This window comes from Lichenostomus cassidix, chromosome 18 (assembly GCF_008360975.1).
Source record: "Lichenostomus cassidix isolate B80296 chromosome 18, HeHo_3.0, whole genome shotgun sequence".
Classification (NCBI taxonomy): Eukaryota; Metazoa; Chordata; class Aves; order Passeriformes; family Meliphagidae; genus Lichenostomus; species Lichenostomus cassidix.
Genome location: NC_139498.1, coordinates 9,169,298 through 9,188,204, shown reverse-complemented (window position 1 = coordinate 9,188,204; position 18,907 = coordinate 9,169,298). Strand labels below are relative to the sequence as shown.

At 44.4% G+C, this 18,907-nt stretch overlaps 1 protein-coding gene across 4 annotated transcripts in view; it reads left to right on the top strand.

The window, feature by feature from the left end:
- GAS7 (growth arrest specific 7) overlaps nucleotides 1-18,907 on the top strand; it is an 86,331-nt gene that overhangs the window by 58,865 nt on the left and 8,559 nt on the right. For all 4 annotated transcript variants that reach the window (XM_085077945.1, XM_085077946.1, XM_085077944.1 and 1 more), the window contains 4 exons: nucleotides 5,900-5,989; nucleotides 8,835-8,950; nucleotides 14,253-14,327; nucleotides 17,469-17,547. In XM_085077945.1, the coding sequence (XP_084934071.1) occupies nucleotides 5,900-5,989; nucleotides 8,835-8,950; nucleotides 14,253-14,327; nucleotides 17,469-17,547 (360 nt within the window). The remainder of the gene's footprint in view (nucleotides 1-5,899; nucleotides 5,990-8,834; nucleotides 8,951-14,252; nucleotides 14,328-17,468; nucleotides 17,548-18,907) is intronic.

Below are 18,907 nucleotides of genomic sequence, written 5' to 3'. Positions count from 1 at the left end.
GGAACTTGGGATTTCCTGCTGCTGTGCTCTGCGTCTGACACAATGTGACAAGCACAGGGTTGTGATGAGCACAGGATGAGGCTGCATGTTCAGCACAGCTCTCCCCTCTGCCCTGGGGCTGACTGCATGGTAGGTACTGTCAGAAAAGCCCTGGTTTGGCAGAGGCCTGAATAATCTCTGAACATTTCTACAGACAGACCAAGTAAAGAGGGCTTCTGAACACTTTTGGCAGAATCTGCCCTTTGAAATAGGAAGGAGTCAATGGATTTGTTAACAGTGAGGACTTGAGTTGTCTGGTTTTCCCTTCTGTTGTGCCATAGCTGCAGCATCACCCTACCAGAGCTAAAACTCCAGGCAAATTCATGGTGTTGAAACTACCCAGACATAGCCTAGGTATTTCTGTGTTCCCTGTCTGGGGAGAGTTCAAGCTGCCCGAGCCTGTGGCTGTGCCCAAGCTCTTCTGACATTTTCTCCAGCCTTTGCATTTGGCTGTTTTACCCAAATGGCTCCATTCACCACATGAACTCACTTAATGGAGTTGGATGTTGTACTTTTTGGGTCTCAGCTGAAACTGTAAAGAAGATACTGAAATGAGGCCATTTGGCTCATCTGTGCTATGTTTAAGGTGCTGTGAATGTAGAAATCAGAAGAATAATGTGCATTTTGAAATTGAAGAAATATGCAAAAATGTTGCCCTGTTTTAGTTGCATTAGCATGGCACAGTAAGTTTGCCTTCTTTCTGCTCATTTATTTATGTTGTGTCTGATGTAATAAACATGTAGTTGATTATCTAAGCTTTGATCAAATTATTCTTGTTTTATTCATGTTGCTTGGCAATGCCTCATTTACTGGTGAGTGGTGGCAGTGACTTCAAAGCCTCTAGAGACTCTGAAATCCAGGAGATTAATGTGCATGTCCAAGCCAACAAAGTTTGTTGCTCCTGTGCAAATCCTGTGCATTCACCTGGCTCCCTGGGTCTTTTACTCTTCTGTCACCCTTTGTGTGTCAGACATAATGAAGGGTCACCTGCAATGTAAACAGCTCATTTTGCCATGACTGCCAATGTACTCATGGGAAATAGGAACTGCAATATTTAGCTGTTAAGAGTATAATTGCATTTGCTTATGATCAGTACACAGGCAAAAGTGTTTTAATTCATTGAGTTTGGCACACAGCTTCTCAAGAGAAATACATCAATAGCTTCTCAAGAGAAATACATCAATTTGTGCTGCTTCTCTGATCCCCTGTGTGTGTCCTCCACCAAGCTTTGTTGTCACCGTGTTTTTTCCTTGTCTGTGTACCTTATTCAGTCCTCTGTGATCCAGTGGCTCTCAGATAGGTTTTCTGGCTGCCACTCGTGGCCAGTGTCAGCCAGAAAGACAAGCTGCTGTCCTCTGTCAGGTTTGCTCAGCTCTTATTTGGGATTTTGCCCTGCTAGTGTCTTGTTATTAATTTTGCTTAGTTGCAAGCTGACAACAGCCATTATTTTTATGAAAAGGCTGTATAAGAACTTAATATCATGGTGAGGCTGATTATCACCTCAGCTGTCCCAGTGGAGCTTGCAAGCTTGTAATGCAGGTCATGGCGCCTTGTTTTCTCATCATGTTCTGTGATTCCATTATTATCTGAGATATGTGTTGGTTTTGTTTCTTACTGCCAATTACAGCTGCAATAGTCAGCTTCTGCAAGCTTCTGTTAGGCCTTGCTGGGAAGTCATCATTGTTAAGATATTCACACTGCCACAGTTTTGAATTTGGACCTTGCATGGAACCTAGCTAGCTCTCAGGGATGTGAGCAAAGTGTGGTGTCTCAAAATTACCAAGGGCAGTGGTCCTTGGCATGCAGAGTGTGTCATTGTCCGTGGGACTGATCAAGCTGTTTAATGCTGTCAAACATCAGGACATCATCATGAGATGCTGCTTTGGCTGTCTTTAGGGTCAGTCAAACAGCTCATCAGTGGGACTAAGCTGGTGAAGCAGAGTGCTTTTTTTCAGCTGTCTTTGCTTTTAGAAGCAAGAAAAGGAGCATTTCAGGGGGAGGATTGGGAGGGGGAAATGCTGTGCCATCACGCCACTGCTGCTCAGTGCCAGCCTGGTGTTCCCCTCCTGCTGGGAAATCCTGAGAGGTTTTCAAAATGGTAGGAAATACAAATCCAAGAGCTCTTGTTTAAGTGTAAGAAATCTGTGGTAATGAAAGGAAAGAAAGATCACAGGATTACCTATGTAGTCATATATAATTTTTAGTAATATTTGTAGAGTTTTGAAATTTTTCATGCCCCCTGCTGGGACTTAGTGCTAAAAGCCATATGTGAAGTGAAGAATATTCAATTTATTCCTAAAATTTTGAGTCTGATGATACTCCTTGAGAAGCACATGAATTGACCCTACTCTCATTACCTGTTGATGTCCATCTGTTCCTCTTCCTGCTGCATTCCTGGAGTCCTGTATGTTGCAGTGGGACACTGTCACCATTCCCAGCCTAGGCATTTCCATTGACTCTGTGTGATTGCTTCAGGACATTGAGACTCACTGTCACATCTCTAATCAACAGCCTCCAACTGATACAGATTTCATTTTTGTGAAACAGGCACTGCCTTTAGCAGGGAATAGGAACTTCCCATGCTGTTTCTCTTTGCAGATTTTTAAGCTGCAGGGTACAACGCCTGTGTGACTGTATGTGTCCCGCACTGCAGATCACCTCCCTGCTCTGGTGCTCAGTGCCACAATGCAATGATCCAACTCAAGATATTCTATGTTTCTGTGATTCTGTGATGCCCAGTCTTCTGTTAAAGGCTGCAAAATAAACTTAGGAGGTGCATTTGGTTGGAGCATGGTGCTGATAACACCAAGATCGTGGGTTCCATTTTTTCATGGGCGATTCACTTAAGTGTTGGACTTGATCCTTCTGGGTCTCTCCCCACTCACATTGTTTTGTGATTCTGCTTGTTTTCTACCCTCTTATTATCTAGTGTGACAATGTTGGGCCCTAGAAATCTTCCCACTGCTGTCTTCGTGGGAAGCATTTACTTCTTTTTCCTGTTGAAATAATGTCATTTTGGACAACACAAAACTCCATTCAGCAGTGTGTTTCCACAGGGGAGATCCCAGCCATTTTCTGAAAGACCTCCAGTATGGGGTCAGGTGGAAGCCAGAATAGCTTCTCCTTTCATCAGTGCTCTATTGGTTCTCATGAGGAGGTGGGAATCATTTCCAACATCCTGAATCTTCTGTGCAGTCTCCTTAAATCTTTTGCCATGTGCTGTTTATTTTTTTTTTAACTTGAGCTAAACCCTGGGTTCGTGTAGCTTGGCCATCTGCACTGAGGAGCACCTTGTCCTGGGTGCTGTGAAGTGTATTATATAAGCACGCAGAGTAGCTGTGCTCAGGGCAGTGTTTCATGCAGACTGCTGTGCAGGAAGGGGTCTGGGGGACTGAAAGTGCCAGCATGCAAGTGCTGTCATCCAAATTTTTATTCAGTGAATGTGAAATACAACATCAAAGCCAGAAATGTCTTGACACCAAATACATTCAAGTGGTTCCCTATAACATTGTTATTTCTGGCAGTACTTTGTTTCCTGTATCTCTCCTGCTCCTGGAGGATGAGCTGCAGCATTGTTCACTCACACAAAGCAGTTGGTCTGCTGTGATATGTGACAGAGTGATTGTGCACAGGTTCTGGAGGCCACCTCTTTTTTTTAAGGCAAAACCACAATATATTGTGTTATTTGAGAACTGGTGTGTGGCTGTGACAGCACAGAGGCATTTCCAGGTACCAGCAAAGCCTGTGCTCAGCAGTGGCATGGGATTTCCTAGAAAGACTCACAGAAAGGTTTAAGTTGGAAGGGACCTTAAAGATTGTCTTGCTCCACCCCTCTGCCATGGGCAGGGACATCACCCACTAGACCAGTTTGCTGCAAGGTAACCCTACCTAACAAAAAAAGTCAGGGCAAGATAGACTTGCAGGTATCCTGAGATAACTCTCACTTATCCTGAGGTAAGTTTGCTGGCAGGGAAGGGACAGGAGAAGAAAGCTTCAGCAGAGATAGATGATGTGAAACGTCCCTCAGTGAAGCGTCTCTCCTGGAGGCTGTGGTGGTGACAGAAGTCAGCCTGGGATTGCACAGGGGCCATTGCAGCAGCACAGGCAAGGCCAGCTGGATGTGACTACACTGCTGTGCACCCCTGGCATGTGCCCTGACACTGCAGGGCTGCAAGGTGCCTGGGTGACAAGGAGCATGGCCATCCTGCTCTGAACTGAGCTGATGTTCTCTAACTCCTGGTGCATGACTCTTCTGATGGGGAACACAGGGGAACAGGGAACGTGTTTGCGCTGCTGTCTGTGGTTGGGATCCTGTGGCCAGTGGAGGCTGGCACTGTTTGGAGTGCTGTCTCTGGTTGGAGGTGCTGGCTCTGATGGGAAGTGATGCAGGCTCTGGTTGGAGGTGCTGGCTCCTGGTTGGAGGTGGAGGGTCAATGTACGGCCACTGCTTGCAAAGCCCAGATCTCTTGCCTGCAGATCAGCTTGAGGCCTTATGGGAGATGGAAAGCAAGACATGGTTTAGGATCTAGCTGAGGTGACAGCCAAACACACCACTGGTCCAGGGTCCTCAGCCTGCTTTGACATGGACTTGGCAAGCTCTGGGTGGAGTGATTTATGTGGAGGAAGCTCTTGCACTGCTTAGAGCACAGCTGCTGAACCTCCAGCCTGGGTAGATGGCAGCAGAACCAGCGTGGGTTTGTGGGAGCAGCCTTGTATTAGCTAAAGGTTTTGTCTGCTTTGCTCTGGCACGGTGGGTTTGCACTGTGTCAGCACCCTCATGCTCTCTGATCCTCTCTGAATAGCCCAAAGGCAGATTCATTGCGTGTAAGCACTGCCTTTGGGTCTGCCCATGCAGCTGTGCTAGCCCTACCCACAGGTTTGTGTATGGATTTCCTGTGAGCATTAACTGATCCAAAACAAACCCCCACCCCCATACAGTTAAATCTGTGAGTCTCCCGTCCTCAATATCTCTTGATCCTCTGATTAATACCCAAGTGCTCTTAGTGTTCCCATGACCCTTGTGGCTGCTTTAAGAGGGACTGATTTTAGGTGATTTGGGATTTGGGGTGAGCATTGCAAAATTGGCAGTGAGCTCTGACTCGTGCTGGTGCTTCCTCTGGGAGGCTTGGCTGTGTCCAGAGTTGTTCTGCAGCATGTTCTGCAGTAGCTATAGTGCTCGTTGCCTTCCCTCTGCTGTTACCAGGCTGTATGTTCCACTGAGATAACATAATGAGCTCTTGGACTTTTTTCTGCTGTTAATTAATGACCATGTGATGAGTCCTGTCTCACAGATCGCTGTGGTTTCTGCACACTGAGGGTTCACTGACTTCAGAGAGCCCTTGCTCTTTTTTACAGAGAGCATCACTTCCATCTGAAAAGATCTTTGAGATAGATTGAAGGGCTGTGCACTGAAAAAATAATTCCTTTTTTTGTAATCCTGTGGGAGACTGGCATAGCCAAGGGTGTTTTGCACTGATAGTGCCTGCAGTGCTCTCGGATGCTCACTGTGTTTCTGTGCTGAGGCCGTGCTCAGGGTGTTTCACATCAGTTTTTTTACCACAGTTTTTAGGGATCTGGGAGAACTCCCTGCATGGTGCTTTCCAAATCTGGTAGGTTTTCCTCCTGTGAAATGGGTAGTTTATTTCCCCCTGAGCTGACACTCCTGCTTGCATAGAGTAGCTTTCTGGGAATACTTAGCTGCCGTTTCCATGCAACAACCAATTTTTCTTCACTGGCATGCATTCACTGCTGATTTTCTGATGGGAAGCACATGGATATAACTTTTTATTTACATATTTCTCATAAACAGCTAAATTTCATTACTGTCTAACTCTCCTTTTTTTTGCTTTCATTTTAACAGATCAACTGTGTGACTTTCCCCCACCCTGACGTAATGCCAGAGCAGCAGTTGCTGAAACCTTCAGAGTGGAGCTACTGTGATTATTTCTGGGTAAGTAGGCAGCCAGCCACATGCCACATGCAGCTCCAGAGCTTCCAAGAAAGTGGAATAAACAGCTTGATTTGTGGTGCACGGTAAAGGAGAATTTGGGCTGAGATACAATGTGTTCAGGCAGCACCACAGAGTCTGGGGATGCCAGTGAAGATCTCACGGAAACATCTGACCAGCCTGAGATGTGGCTGATCGTCAGAGGAGTGTCCAGAAAGGCAAGGACAGTTCTCAGGAGATGGATTTGGTCAGGAAAGAGGGAGGATGTAGGACAAGCCACATATTTCAAAAGACCACAGGCAAAAGGGCAGTGCAGCAGGAGGGGGATAGAATCACAGAATCCTAGACTGGTTTGGGTTGGAAGGGACATTAAAGCCCACCCCATCCCACCCCCTGCCATGGGCAGGGACACCTTCCACTATCCCAGGTTGCTCCAAGCCCCATCCAACCTGGCCTTGGACACTTGCAGGGATGGGGCAGCCACAGCTTCTCTGGGCACCCTGTGCCAGGGCCTGACCTCCCTCACAGGGAAGAATTCCTTCCCAATGTCCCATCTAACCCTGCCCTCTGGTGGTGGGAAGCCACTGCCCTTGTCCTGTCCCTCCAGGCCCTTGTCCTATGTCCCTTTCTGGCTTTCTGGTGTCTCTTTAAGCACTGGCAGGAGCTCTAAGGTCTCCACAGAGCCTTCTCTTCTCAAGGCTGAACAGCACCAGCTTTCTCAGGCTGTCTCCATAGCAGATGTGTTCCTGCTTAGTGGCCTTCTCTGAACTCAGTCCAACAGATCCACAGGTCCATAGGATAGCAAAGTGGCTGATAGGGAATATTATTTTGCTTCTATAGAAAAGGGTAAAAAAAATCAAGTCTTTTAAAATATGAAAGTAAATGTATTGGGTTTCCCCCCAAAAGCAATTTTTTCTTGGTAATAAAATCTGATTCCACTTTGCTAGTTAATAATCAGACTGTTATTTGAACTTTGTAAAACTAGCAGGACCACATGGCTGTTAAATAAAGTTATATAACTTTATTTACCAGCTCTGTGCAACAATAAACAGGCATCAGCAGCTTTGAACTTCAGCTACATTAATTTGACATTTGCCAGCTTCTGGGATGTAAGTAGTATAAGTCTGTTTCCCAGAGCAGGAGAGTTAGGGATACACAAGGAAGCAGGCAGTGCCCTTTCTAAAACAAGCAGATAGATAAAAACTTTTTGTTAAATTATAAAACTCCCTCCACAGGATATTTCAGAGGTCAGATAATAAATGCATTTTTTGTAGGATGAGGTTTGTGAAGGACAGGCCTGCTTGTAAACCTGAGTAGTTTTAAGGCAGCCTGAAGCATGGGAAGTCTTCAGTGGCTGGTTCTCTGTGTGCTCTCTTGTGCCCAGGTCTGTTTTCAGGTTCCTAATTCACATAAACGTGATGCACTACTCCTTGGAGTGTGGAGCTGATAGAAAAAGATCTTCCAATAGAAAACTTTTCTTCTACTGGAAGATTTTTCTGGGCACTGAGAGGAATACTGCAATGGAATCAACAAATACTACAAAAGGAATCAACAACATTTTAGGAATCTCATGTGTGTTTTCAGTTACTAGTTACTGAAGCATTTCCATCTTAAAAAATGGTGTCAGTGTTGGAGGCCCAGCAGCATGTCCCCTTATGCTTGCTCAGTGCTGATGGCAGGGACTTGCTAAAATACACTGACATATTTTAAAATGGTCACGTTATCACAAAGTTTCTTCTGTTTCATCCAGTCTTCTGATTCTGCTGAGCCCTAAATCATTAATGATGTACAGATTGAATTTTTGCATGTCTTACAGAAGTTTCTGTCCTGTTTGGTTCTCCCTATTGGGGCTCAGTCACTGCTTGGTTCCATGGGCTGGTCACATCTTGCTTTCACTGAAACTCTACTTAAAGCTGACTATTCTTCTGCAGAATTTTATTCTCTCATAACTCTGCTTTCAGGAATTTCCTCTTTGGCCTTGTCATCCATGGTCTGCCCACAGCTCGCTCTCCTCCTTTCATCATCTCCACTTCTCCCACTATCTCAGCTGGCTGGTGCCTGGTAGGGCATCCTGCCAGTCTCCTGCTTTGATTGATCTGGCATTTTTCTCTGGCTAGTTTGCAGCACACAGGGGATCAGAGCAAAATCTGCAGTGCTTAGGGAAATGTTCTTTGTGAATTTGTTTGTTGGAAGAGGGTAGGAAATGAAATAGGGAAACAGAGAGAGGAGAGAAGAGAGGCTGCAGAGAGAAAAGAGGCTGCTGAGAGATAGTCAGTCCTTGTGGCAACACTGAAGTCAGTGGAGCAAAAGGCTGTGTAAGAAACAATGAGAATGGGGTGTTGTGGTAATCTGTGGGGAAAGTTGCTGGTTTACCTTGTTTTACAGCAGACCCATGCAAACTGGCTCTATTTTTCTTAGTACAAATCAGAGTTGTACTTGGAAGTCTATAAAAGGTCTTTTAGGGTTGTGTTGCCCCTGGAAGGAGCAGCACTGTCCTCCCCTCTGCCCCAGGAGTACCCTTGTGCTGGCTCCAGGATTCCTTCTTTTCAAGGCTGAGCCCTTGGGGCAGAAATGACAGCAGGGCTGCTGCTTAGACCCCCACATCATGATATGCTACCTAAAGATAATCGTAAAGCTTCCCTTTCTAAATTTAAAAATAAAAAGGGAAGTAAGAGTAGCAGGAGAGTGTTGGGCTACTCCTTTGAGAGGGACTGAGGTGCTGTAGCCATCAGCTGGTCTCAGAGGAGAGCTCCTCAGGTACCACTGCTGGGGAGCTGCTGCTGGGAACCACATCTCTGTGGGTTTGGCCTCTATAACTTTTTGTTGAACTTCCTTTTATTTCTTTCAGGCAGATAAGAAGGACTCACAAGGGAACAATACAGTGTCGGGATTTGAAATTCTTCTTCAAAAGCAACTTAAAGGGAAACAAATGCAGAAAGAAATGGCAGAGTTTGTTCGAGAAAGGTAACTAGCACTTTGTTATCAAATTAAATATTTATTGCAATTGTTTTTTCCCAGTTTAGACATTCCTTAAATACATGAATGCTTAATGCTTAAACTTCATAAAAGGTGTGCTACAAATTCTTAATGAACATTTAATATTTCTTTGATTTTCATCCACGCTCTCCCATCCCCTCCAGCTCTCACTTGTCTCGTGCTCTGAGTTGTATTGCACAAAGGCTGCCTGTGTCGAGGGAACCAAGAAGGTTTTAAGCTGCAGATTCAAGGAAAAAGCATAAACAGGAGAGAAGCAAAGTGGAGATGGTATTTAGAAGGGAAGTATTTTGTCTGAAAAATACAGAAGCAATTTGTTCACATGGAGCACAGACACAGTTTCCTAGAGGAAGATGTAAAAAGACATCACTTTGGACTTAAGCTCAGTTAGAGAATCACAGGATGGTTTGGGATGGAAGGAGCATGAAAGATCATCTCATTCCAGCCCCTTGCCATCTAGGTGTCTAGGGACACCTTCCACTAGACCAGGTTGTTCCAAACCCCATTCAGCCTGGCCTTCAACACTTCCAGGCATGGGGCAGGCACAGCTTCTCTGGGCAACCTGCACCAGTGCCTCAGCACCCTCACAGGGAACAGTTTCCACCAGTGCCTCAGCACCCTCACAGGGAACAGTTTCCACCAGTGCCTCAGCACCCTCACAGGGAACAGTTTCTTCCCAATATCCCATCTAATCTAATCTAATATAATTTTCATCCAATATCCCACCACTTCCCTCTGGTGGTGGGAAGCCATTCACCCTCATCCTGTCCCTCCATCCCTTGTCCCAAGTCCCTCTCCAGCTCTCCTGGAGCCCCTTTAGGCACTGGAAGGAGCTTTAAGGTCTCCCCGGAGCCTTTTCTTCTCCAGGCTGAACAACCCCAATTTTCTCAGCCTCTCTCCAGAGCAGAGGGCTCCAGCTCTGTGATCAACTTAGTGACATTCTCTGGACTCACTCCAGCAGATCCACACACAGATATTTAGAGTGACCCCACAGTCATAAAGAAGATGCCAGAGTGCTGTTAATGGGCTGTTGCTCTGCTGACATGGGAAGTGCACTGAGCACCAAACAAGCATTTGGTAGATGCTCAGTCCAAACATGTACAGCAGGTGATGTGACATCATTACTCACCAATGTAGTTACTGTCACTGGAAATGGTTTGTCATCTGTCCAAACCAGTGTAAGTCATCTTGAAGATGAGTCTCACAACCTGAGAACAGCCCATAGTGAGCAATGTTTGCAACCTGGAGGAAGGATGCTGATGGGTGTTCTCTCCTGGAGGCAGCTGCACCAGTGGAAGGAGCTGCTGTCCTCTGTTGTTGTCTCCCTGTTGATGCTTGGTGCTGAGTTGGTGTTGCCTTCTTGCTCTTCTGCTGCTGACTTGGTGTGACTGTGCTGATGAGAATCAATACTGGTGCTAGAGCAGAGCTGGGCCACAAGCAGGCCCCTGTGTTGGTGTTTGGGGGGCAGTTCAACTGGGCAGAGTTTGCATATAGTTGCTTTATTTGTAGTTTGTTTTCTTTTCCCCCTCATCTGTTTTTTCATGCTAGGGATATGGCAGCACTGGGAAAATGCAAAGTATCACAGGCAGTAATGGTGGTCAGATACAGGACCCAGCATTCACATGTGGTTTCTGTAGCCTTTGACATAACACAGTCCAAGAGATAGTAACAATGTGACCAGAGGGAGAAGAAAGGACCACCTGGTGCATTAAAAATCAAATTGAGAAATAGACTTGCTAAGGGAAAGGATGAGAAGGCAAGCAGAATTGTGATACCTGTGGCCAGGCAAAAGAGGGGGAAGCTGCTTCAAAGCAAGTAATACATAATGAAATTTGACAGAAATAAATGTAAGATGCATTCAAGAGGAAGGGAAAGTTGGTGAGAAATTAGAGAGGGCAAGGAAAGCAGCTCTGACACTGTGGGGAGGCATGTCTGTGTCCTCAGCAGAGGAAGAAGCAGGCATGTTAGAGAGGAAAGACAGAAAAGATTCACTGTGTGCTGGAAACAAAAAAGGTTGGGAATTGATTGTGGAGAGGGTCTAGATGGGAGTTATGGAAAGATTAATACGTTTTTCATCTGTTTGTAACAAAGGATCAGGATTGTTATGTGTGGAAAAGGAGGAGGACGGTGTTGAGCTGGAGAAGTTACTCATGGAAATGGAGCTCAGGCAATCAGGGGAACCTCTGCATTTCAGCTAAAAGGGTGGAAGTATTGATAAAGTTTTCATGATGACCATCAGGTGCCTTGGGGAGTACAAGACCACATTTAACTAGGAGTTCTCTTTGTTTGTACAGTCAGCCTGCTGGAGGTGAGATTCAGGCAGCTAATAAAAACAGCCCTTCAGTAGGAAGCTGCTATAAGACATGATAACCAGATTTCTGCATCAAATATCCAACAAGCTAACCTAAATTTAGTTTATCAAGTAGATGCTTTTCCAGGAGCTTCTTGTATATAGGAATCTCAGACTGAGCAATTGTATGTTCATTTAGTTCTTCGTGGTAGAGGTAGGGTTATAAAAGTCAAATAGTCACAGACGTTGACTTTTAGTAAGATAGACCTCAAGAAAGGGAGGAAAGTAATTAATAAATTAACTGAACTGCAAAATCAAAGGTGTTGGTATGAAAGAAGGAATTACTTTAAATCAAAAGTGAAAATAAGGTTCAGCATTTGCATTCATGGAAGGACTCCAAAACAGCCCAAAAAACCTGCAGACTGCCCTGAGAAGCACCAGGTATAAGAAGTGTTTTTTTCATTAGCAAAGGAACACTGTCTTACTCACTTTTTAATTAAGGTATGCTATGTTTAGAAAATGGAAGTTAAATAGCATGCGGTGTATCTGCCATGTCCAGCAGATACATGCTGAACTTTCACCTTTCACTGTTTTTTGGAACAATTTGTGGAAGACTTCTGCAGTTTCTGCACTACAGGCAAAGTAATTATGCTTTTGTTGTCTGATCATTTCATTGTTCCCTCCTAATCTGGAGAAACACTGTAAAAAGACTCATAATCACAGTCTTCCCACAGTGACAGTTGTGTAGGTCTCTGTCAGATATCCTCTACCATTTTTTTCTGCCTGTTCCCCCTGTTGTCTTAATCTATTTAGTTTCTTCTTGCATGGCAGTCACATCAGATCATCTTCACCTCCCTCTGTAGCTCTCTAGTTTTTCTTCATTCACTATAACATGTCATGACTGAAATTATTTGAGTGTGGGCACACCAAGTACTGTTTTACAAAAAAAAAAAAAAAACCAAAGTAAAAGGGAACAGGAAATAAACATCCAAAGATCAGCTAGAAATAATAAAGTCAGAACAGTATGGGTCAAAATACACTTATAATCTATAATGAGGCTTGCTTCAGTCTCACTTCATTCAATAATTCCCCAGCTTCAGCAATATTAAGGAAGAACCTGTCAGGGTTTTAAATTTGATGTTTTCATAGCAAACCTTTTTGATGGGAGGTGGTCAGTTATTCCTCTGTTCATGAGACAAAGGACTGAGACACAGGTTCTGTGAGGGTCTGTGTGGGCAGCTCAGAACAGTCAGCAGACTGTTTCACTTTTGAATATCCAGCATCCATGGAAAATTACTCAAAGTGATCCTTAAGCCAAAATTGAGCTGGAATGAAGTTCACAATGAAGGCTGTAGACTAGAGCTTTGTCTGGGAATTCCTGGTAAATGAAGCAAAGGCAATGAGCCTTGGCTCTGGGGAGACATTTGCACCTTTATTATTAGTGACCTTCTCTCTCTTTCCAGTCCACAGAAATTGTCACTTCTGAGACAAGATTAGTCACATCCTGAAGTAGGTCTTTAAAGTATATTAGGTGAAATGTGCCTGAATGAAGCCCTTTTCATAGTGAGGGCCTAACCCAGTGTGGCCTTTGATGCTGTATTTGTTGGTCTTTTTAGAGCAGGCATGGGGAGCTGGCTACTTTTGTCCTCATGGGAGGGGGAAGAAAAGTCATACAAAGCTGGCTATCATCTTGGACCTTAGCCAGCCACATCCCAATCAGTTGCTGAAGGTGACATCCCAGTGAATTGCTTTGCTGTGGGACACAGGTCTGCTCCCTTTCCTGAACTCTTTGAGCGTAACAGCAGAGTGGCACTTCCCCTCCCACACCCTCCACCAGGATATTTTCAGCAGCCCAGAGCATCAGTTCTCCCTTAGCTGTCTCAGGGGACCACTTTTAGCTCAAGTGTGCCCCTCAAGAGTGTGCTTGCTCATCTAGCTACTGCAATGGGCGTGCCAAAAATATCCCACCTTCTGACGTCTTTGTGGACAGGCGTTTCAAAGCAGTAGTACTGCCTCTGCTTGTACATAGCTGGCACAGAATCAGGAGTTGTTCTGCAGAAATGCTCTATCGAGCAAGCTGGGTTGAAAATCAGCAAACAGTCAACTGTTTGCTCTGCCTGGGAGCATGTGTACCTTGCAATTGTTTCCCTGGGAGAAGAGCTCAGGGAGGATGGAGATGGGTTTCACGCATGATGCCCGTCACCTCTGGACCAGCAGCTGCTCACTCCTCCCTGGTGGGCTCTCACCATGTACCCTTGTTCCCTCACCCCACAGCTGCACTCCTTCTTCTCCCTGCAGTCATTCCCATAGTAGTTTTTTGCCAACACCTTTCCTCTTCTGCACCCTTGCCACTGGCAAGCTCAGCTTATGTCCTCTGAGTGAGTAAAGAAAAGATCAGGGTAACGAGTGGGATGAATGAGGAAGGGGTTCCACCAGCCACATGCTGGTGACAGAAGCTCCTGCCACATCTTTGCCATGCCACCTTCACTTTGTCACCTGTAACAGAGAGTAGGAAACACTTGGTGTCCCTAAGAAAGGTGCAATTCAGCACCCCAAATCTCATTTGGATTTTTCCTGGATTGCTGCATTCCTTCATCTTTCCTTCAAGGATGTGCAGCCTCACATTTCACAGCAGACTGAACCATGTGCTTCTGGTTTTGCAGATAGTCCATGCTGCAGAGCAGAAACACTCTGTCCTTGTTATTTGCTCTCCAGTACTGTAGCTTCCTCATCTAATTTTGTTGCACATGCCGTCCTGCATATAGCCCTGCTCTTGCCTCTGCATTATTAGCATATGGGGGAGAGAAGACGTCTCATGAAGCTGGAGCTGCCAAGCCCTGGAGACTGAAAGGAAAATTCCTGTGGCAAAATCTGTTAAAATACAGAGAAATTCTTCAAATTATGTGTGTGGGTTTCTGCTTAAAGCTTAAAGCTTACTTACTGCTGTCTTTTTATTTTCTCTCTGTGTGTATGTGAGTGTAGGATAAAGATTGAGGAGGAATATGCTAAGAACCTGTCCAAACTGTCTCAGAATTCCTTGGCTGCTCAGGAAGAAGGGTAAGTGTATCTCTGTGACTTTCACAGAAGAGGAATTTTAATATAAAAGGCATTTCGCCCTTTCCCAGCTCTCCTTTTGAGCAGAGGTTTATTTAGATTAGCACCCTGGGTGTGTTGGGGAAGATGGAATTGCTTTGGAGTTGTTTGTGTGGGTTGTTAATGAGAAACTTTTTTGTATTATGTGTATAAAATATAGCCTGCCCAATGACATTTTTATGCTGTCCTTTTTGTAGCCAGTACTAGTTCCTTCCAGGATTAGCATATATGTGTACTAAACTACTTTGAAAATGGAAGAATATACAGAATATATATACTACTGAGAGTGGATGTGAAAGGTCAATTCAAGTACAATCAGAGCAGCACAGACAAGAGGGAGGATAAAGTCTCCTCTCATCAGGGTTCTAGCCCTTCAAGAAAAGCAGCAGATTGCCCATTATTTACAACATTTTCACACTTCAGAAGTTATTAAGAAAACATTAGGCGATGCAATTCAGACCAAATTACAGTTCTTCAGTAATAATGAAATGGCACAACTCCTGAAGCATCAGAACTTGGTAGCTCTGTCTGTTTCAACCCAAACCTGTTTCTAAGCACTGAAAGCCAAAGCTGGAAATGACTGTCCTCGCCCTAACTGTGACACCGTGTTTCTGCCAGCACTGAAGCTCCATAAGGTATTTTGCTCAGCTTCCAGGAGGCAAGGACAGAAATTGCAAGAGGCTAACTGGGCTTTTACTGCTCTAAGCACCTGCAATGACAGTGGTTTCTGTCCTCCTTTCTCATTAGGGGTGGATGCTCACCTGATCCTAGCAAGGCTAAAACCATTTCCTTCCACATCTTCCTTCCACTTTCTCCTACCCCCAATAGGAGAAGGAGGGGATGACTGAAAAAATGAAGGGGAAGGAAACTAGTGGGGAGTAGATGAAAAGGGAGGGAACAAGCAGTCAAGCATAAGAAACATTGAAGTAGGGAACTGGAAAGGACATGGTACAGAGTGCATGGAGCTGAAAGCACTGTCCTGTGGTGCTCTGCCTGGAGGGGTGGCAAGGTGAGAGAACAGAGGGAGGTCATTATGAAATTTCTCCTCTGGTTGCTGTGGTGGCCAAATTGGCTAGAACCAGGAAGAGGCTAGTGGAATTGGTGAGGCCCATGAAATTGAAAAGTTCCACTTATAAAACTGAGGGAGGAAGTACAGCCACCTGGATGATTTGAAGAAGCCAAAAGTGGGACTGCAGCCTAGCACCCTCAGTAAACATTCCACCAGGGCCTTTCCCTTATTCCTGAGAAGGTGTGAGTTGGAGGATCTCACTGCTCTCACTGCCCTGTGCACACTCCAGTTACCATTGCTAGTTTCACACTCCACTGAGCATTTTCCAGCTTTGCTGTCCAGCAGTCTGTGGAATTGACACAAAATATGGGGTGTCCCTCCACAGTCCTGTGCCCTCCTCTGGTGGTAAGCAGACCCACCATTGTGTATGTGAATGGGACATGGGGGGTGACAAGATGGAGCCCATGATGCTCCAAGATGCTCCAAGATCTTCTGTCTCCTGAGCAGAAGATGCTCAGGAGGCTAAAATGCCTTCTTTGCTTAAAAAGATCAGATAACACGGTTAGTGTCAGTGAGAACTGGGCAGTGGGAGAGGACCTCATGGTCTGGGGAAGGAGATTTGTTGGGAGCACTTCTGTAGGTGTATCTCAGTTGTTTAGCTGATGAACACCATATTTGAGGACTCAAGTGCTTGGAGCAGTGTCAAAGGTGACAGACCATTAGTTTGAAATTGCAGATGACAGGCAATTTTTCAGGCTGTCAGAGTCAAATCTCGTTATCGTTGAAAAGGGGATGGGGAAGAGATAAGAGTCAGGAACTGTAGATCACTCAGCTTTATTTAACCTTTGCAAAGTAGTAGAATAAACCATCAAACTTTCACTTAGTGGGAAACTAAGGTGATGAGCAAGGTTGTAGATGCATACAGAATAAAGCCAAGCCAACCTAAATTCCTTCAGTGATGGAGTAAGAGAGTAAGTCAAGCATCATAGCTCTTAATTTAGTATAGCTTTTTGCAGTGGGAAATTCTCGTAGGCAGACGGGAGAAACAGTGGCCTAAATAAAGCCTAATGTGCAAAAAACTAGGTAAGAAAAACCTACTACCTACAAAAACTAAAGTGCAGAAAGTAGCTTCGGAATGAGATCCCAAAGGATTTGTCCTTAGTCTAGGGAGTTTTATAATGTTTTTGTAATGAATGACCTATGATAGAAGAAATAATGGATTTACCATAATCAGAGATGTGGCAAAGCTAGGAGGGTTGGTATGTATAATTTGAAGAAAAGATTGCAATTCAGAATTCTTGTGTTAAAATGGAGAAATTAACTGGAAAAAAATAAGACGCATTTTAATGAGGACAAAGCACCAGGCTTTATACTTTCACAGGATGTGAAAGATACAGTTACATAACAGTTTGTGGGAGAAGGATCTGGCTGTAGTGAATCACAAGCTTATTCATCAACTCCATGCTGTTGTCTAAAAAAACAATTATATTGAAATATGTAGAATAAAGAGTGTCTGATACAAAATAATCTGTAACCAGTTTAGCATCTGGAAGACCTGTGCTGGAGACAGTATAGTTTTGGTTATGATGCTTTAAGAGGAGTGTAGGCTGTCATAGAGGGTCTGGAGGAGTGTGCCTCAGCTGCCGTTGTCTTGTTGGAAATAATCTGTCCAAAAGAAAAAGACAATGGAGAAATTTTCAAATACTGAAAAGCTTCTCTGAGACTTTTCACCTAAAGTGAAAATCTGTTCTCTAAAGTAGGGTGTAAAGTAGAAGAGGCAATGGAAAAACTGCATTGGTGGAAACACTGTTATGGTATGGATAAATTACTGAAGGATCTTGCTTATGGAGGCTCTGGCATCTCTGTAAGTGGAGATTGTCATGAACTTTGTTTTCGAAGATCTGCTACATACAATGCCAATGCAGTTCTGCCCTGGTCACAGAGACTGATTGTCTGCCCTGAGTTCTGTTACCCTTTTCCATGATTTTGCTCATCAAGATATGGTACGAAGTGTTGTGCCAGATTTGTCTGACAAGATCCCACAAGGGAGGATGGGCAAGAGATAGCAAACTGATCTTGTCCCTCTGTTCCTGCAGCACACTGGGAGAGGCTTGGGCTCAGCTCAAGAAGAGTCTAGCTGATGAAGCAGAGGTTCATCTCAAATTTTCTTCTAAGGTAAATACTTCTTCCTTTTCCAAAGATTTTTGCCCTGAATTGGTGGGGCTCTCCCTTCAGTGCATGTTAGTGGGGGAAATACACATGAATGTGGTATAAATTTAGAGGAATTAATAAGTTGGTGAACAAACTTACTGAAACTCCGTCCAATCTTCCTCCCAAATCAGTTTATTTAGTCTACCTTATGAATAAATTAAAACACATCTAACCTTAATTTTTCATAAAAAAGAAGTAAAACTGATTCTAGAAGTTGTTCACCTGGGCTCTACATTCCAGCCAGTAAATTTAACTAGAGCTTGTACACTTCACTTCTGCAAAGGAATAAATGAAAAGTAATATTTGGCTTCTCAACAAGAATCTACTCTACCTGTATGGAAGGAAGAGAACCAGGACTCTGGCTTTTTTGTATCATTAGCCTTTCTGAAAAGTGTGTTGGGAACATCGTGTTATTTTTGGATTTTTCTCTCAAGTGATGCCCAAGGAGATTTCTTTTACAAATTATTGTATTTATCTGGGTTTTTTCCACCACATGTGACATGCTCTTGAATCCTGTTACATTATGTTAACCTCTGTGGGTGTTCAAGTTCAATACAGTGGCAGATATCTCAGCACAACAGCCATGTTCTGGAGGAAAATTATAGCTCTGCACCATTTGTAAGTAATTCTGCAGAGGTTACTCAGGCAACCAGCTGCTGCCTTGGTAACCCACTGCTCTGCCTCAAACTTCGACATCAGGGCTGTAATTAGTGAAATACTTTTTGCTCCCCATTGTCCTCCTGTATTCTTTTCCAAGAGGAAGAAATGCACCCTGGAGTGATATGTGCATGTAGGCAGGCCAGGTAGAGGGGCTCTTCCATTATTTTACTTATTGTTAAACTCTGCAGAGAAACTCCTGTAGCATCCTCTAAATCCTTCCCACTGTTTGTGTGCAAAAAATCTGTGGATGTGGCACTTCAGGGGTATGGTTTAGTGGTGGACCTGGCAGTGCTGGGTTAACAATTGGACTTGATAGTCTTGGAGGTTTTTCCCAGCCATAATGATTTTATGATTCTGTGTTCTTATAGCTGCTTGGGAGTTTCTAGTTTTGTCTTCCTGGTATTAACGTACATATTGATGATTGGTATTACTTTCCGAGAAGTTACTCTTAGAAGTAGTAATTGTGTTTCTCACTGGTGATCAACCAAATGCTGTCAGTGCTGGCACCAGGAGGCTATAAAGTGCAGAGCACACCAAGAGTGTTCAGACATAAACACCAGCCTTGAAGCCACTGAACAGCCTCTGTGACAGTCCTTACAGCACTGCTGCATAGAGGGTTGGGGACAAAGCAGAGGAGGTGACAGCATTCTTGTGGCATCTGGAA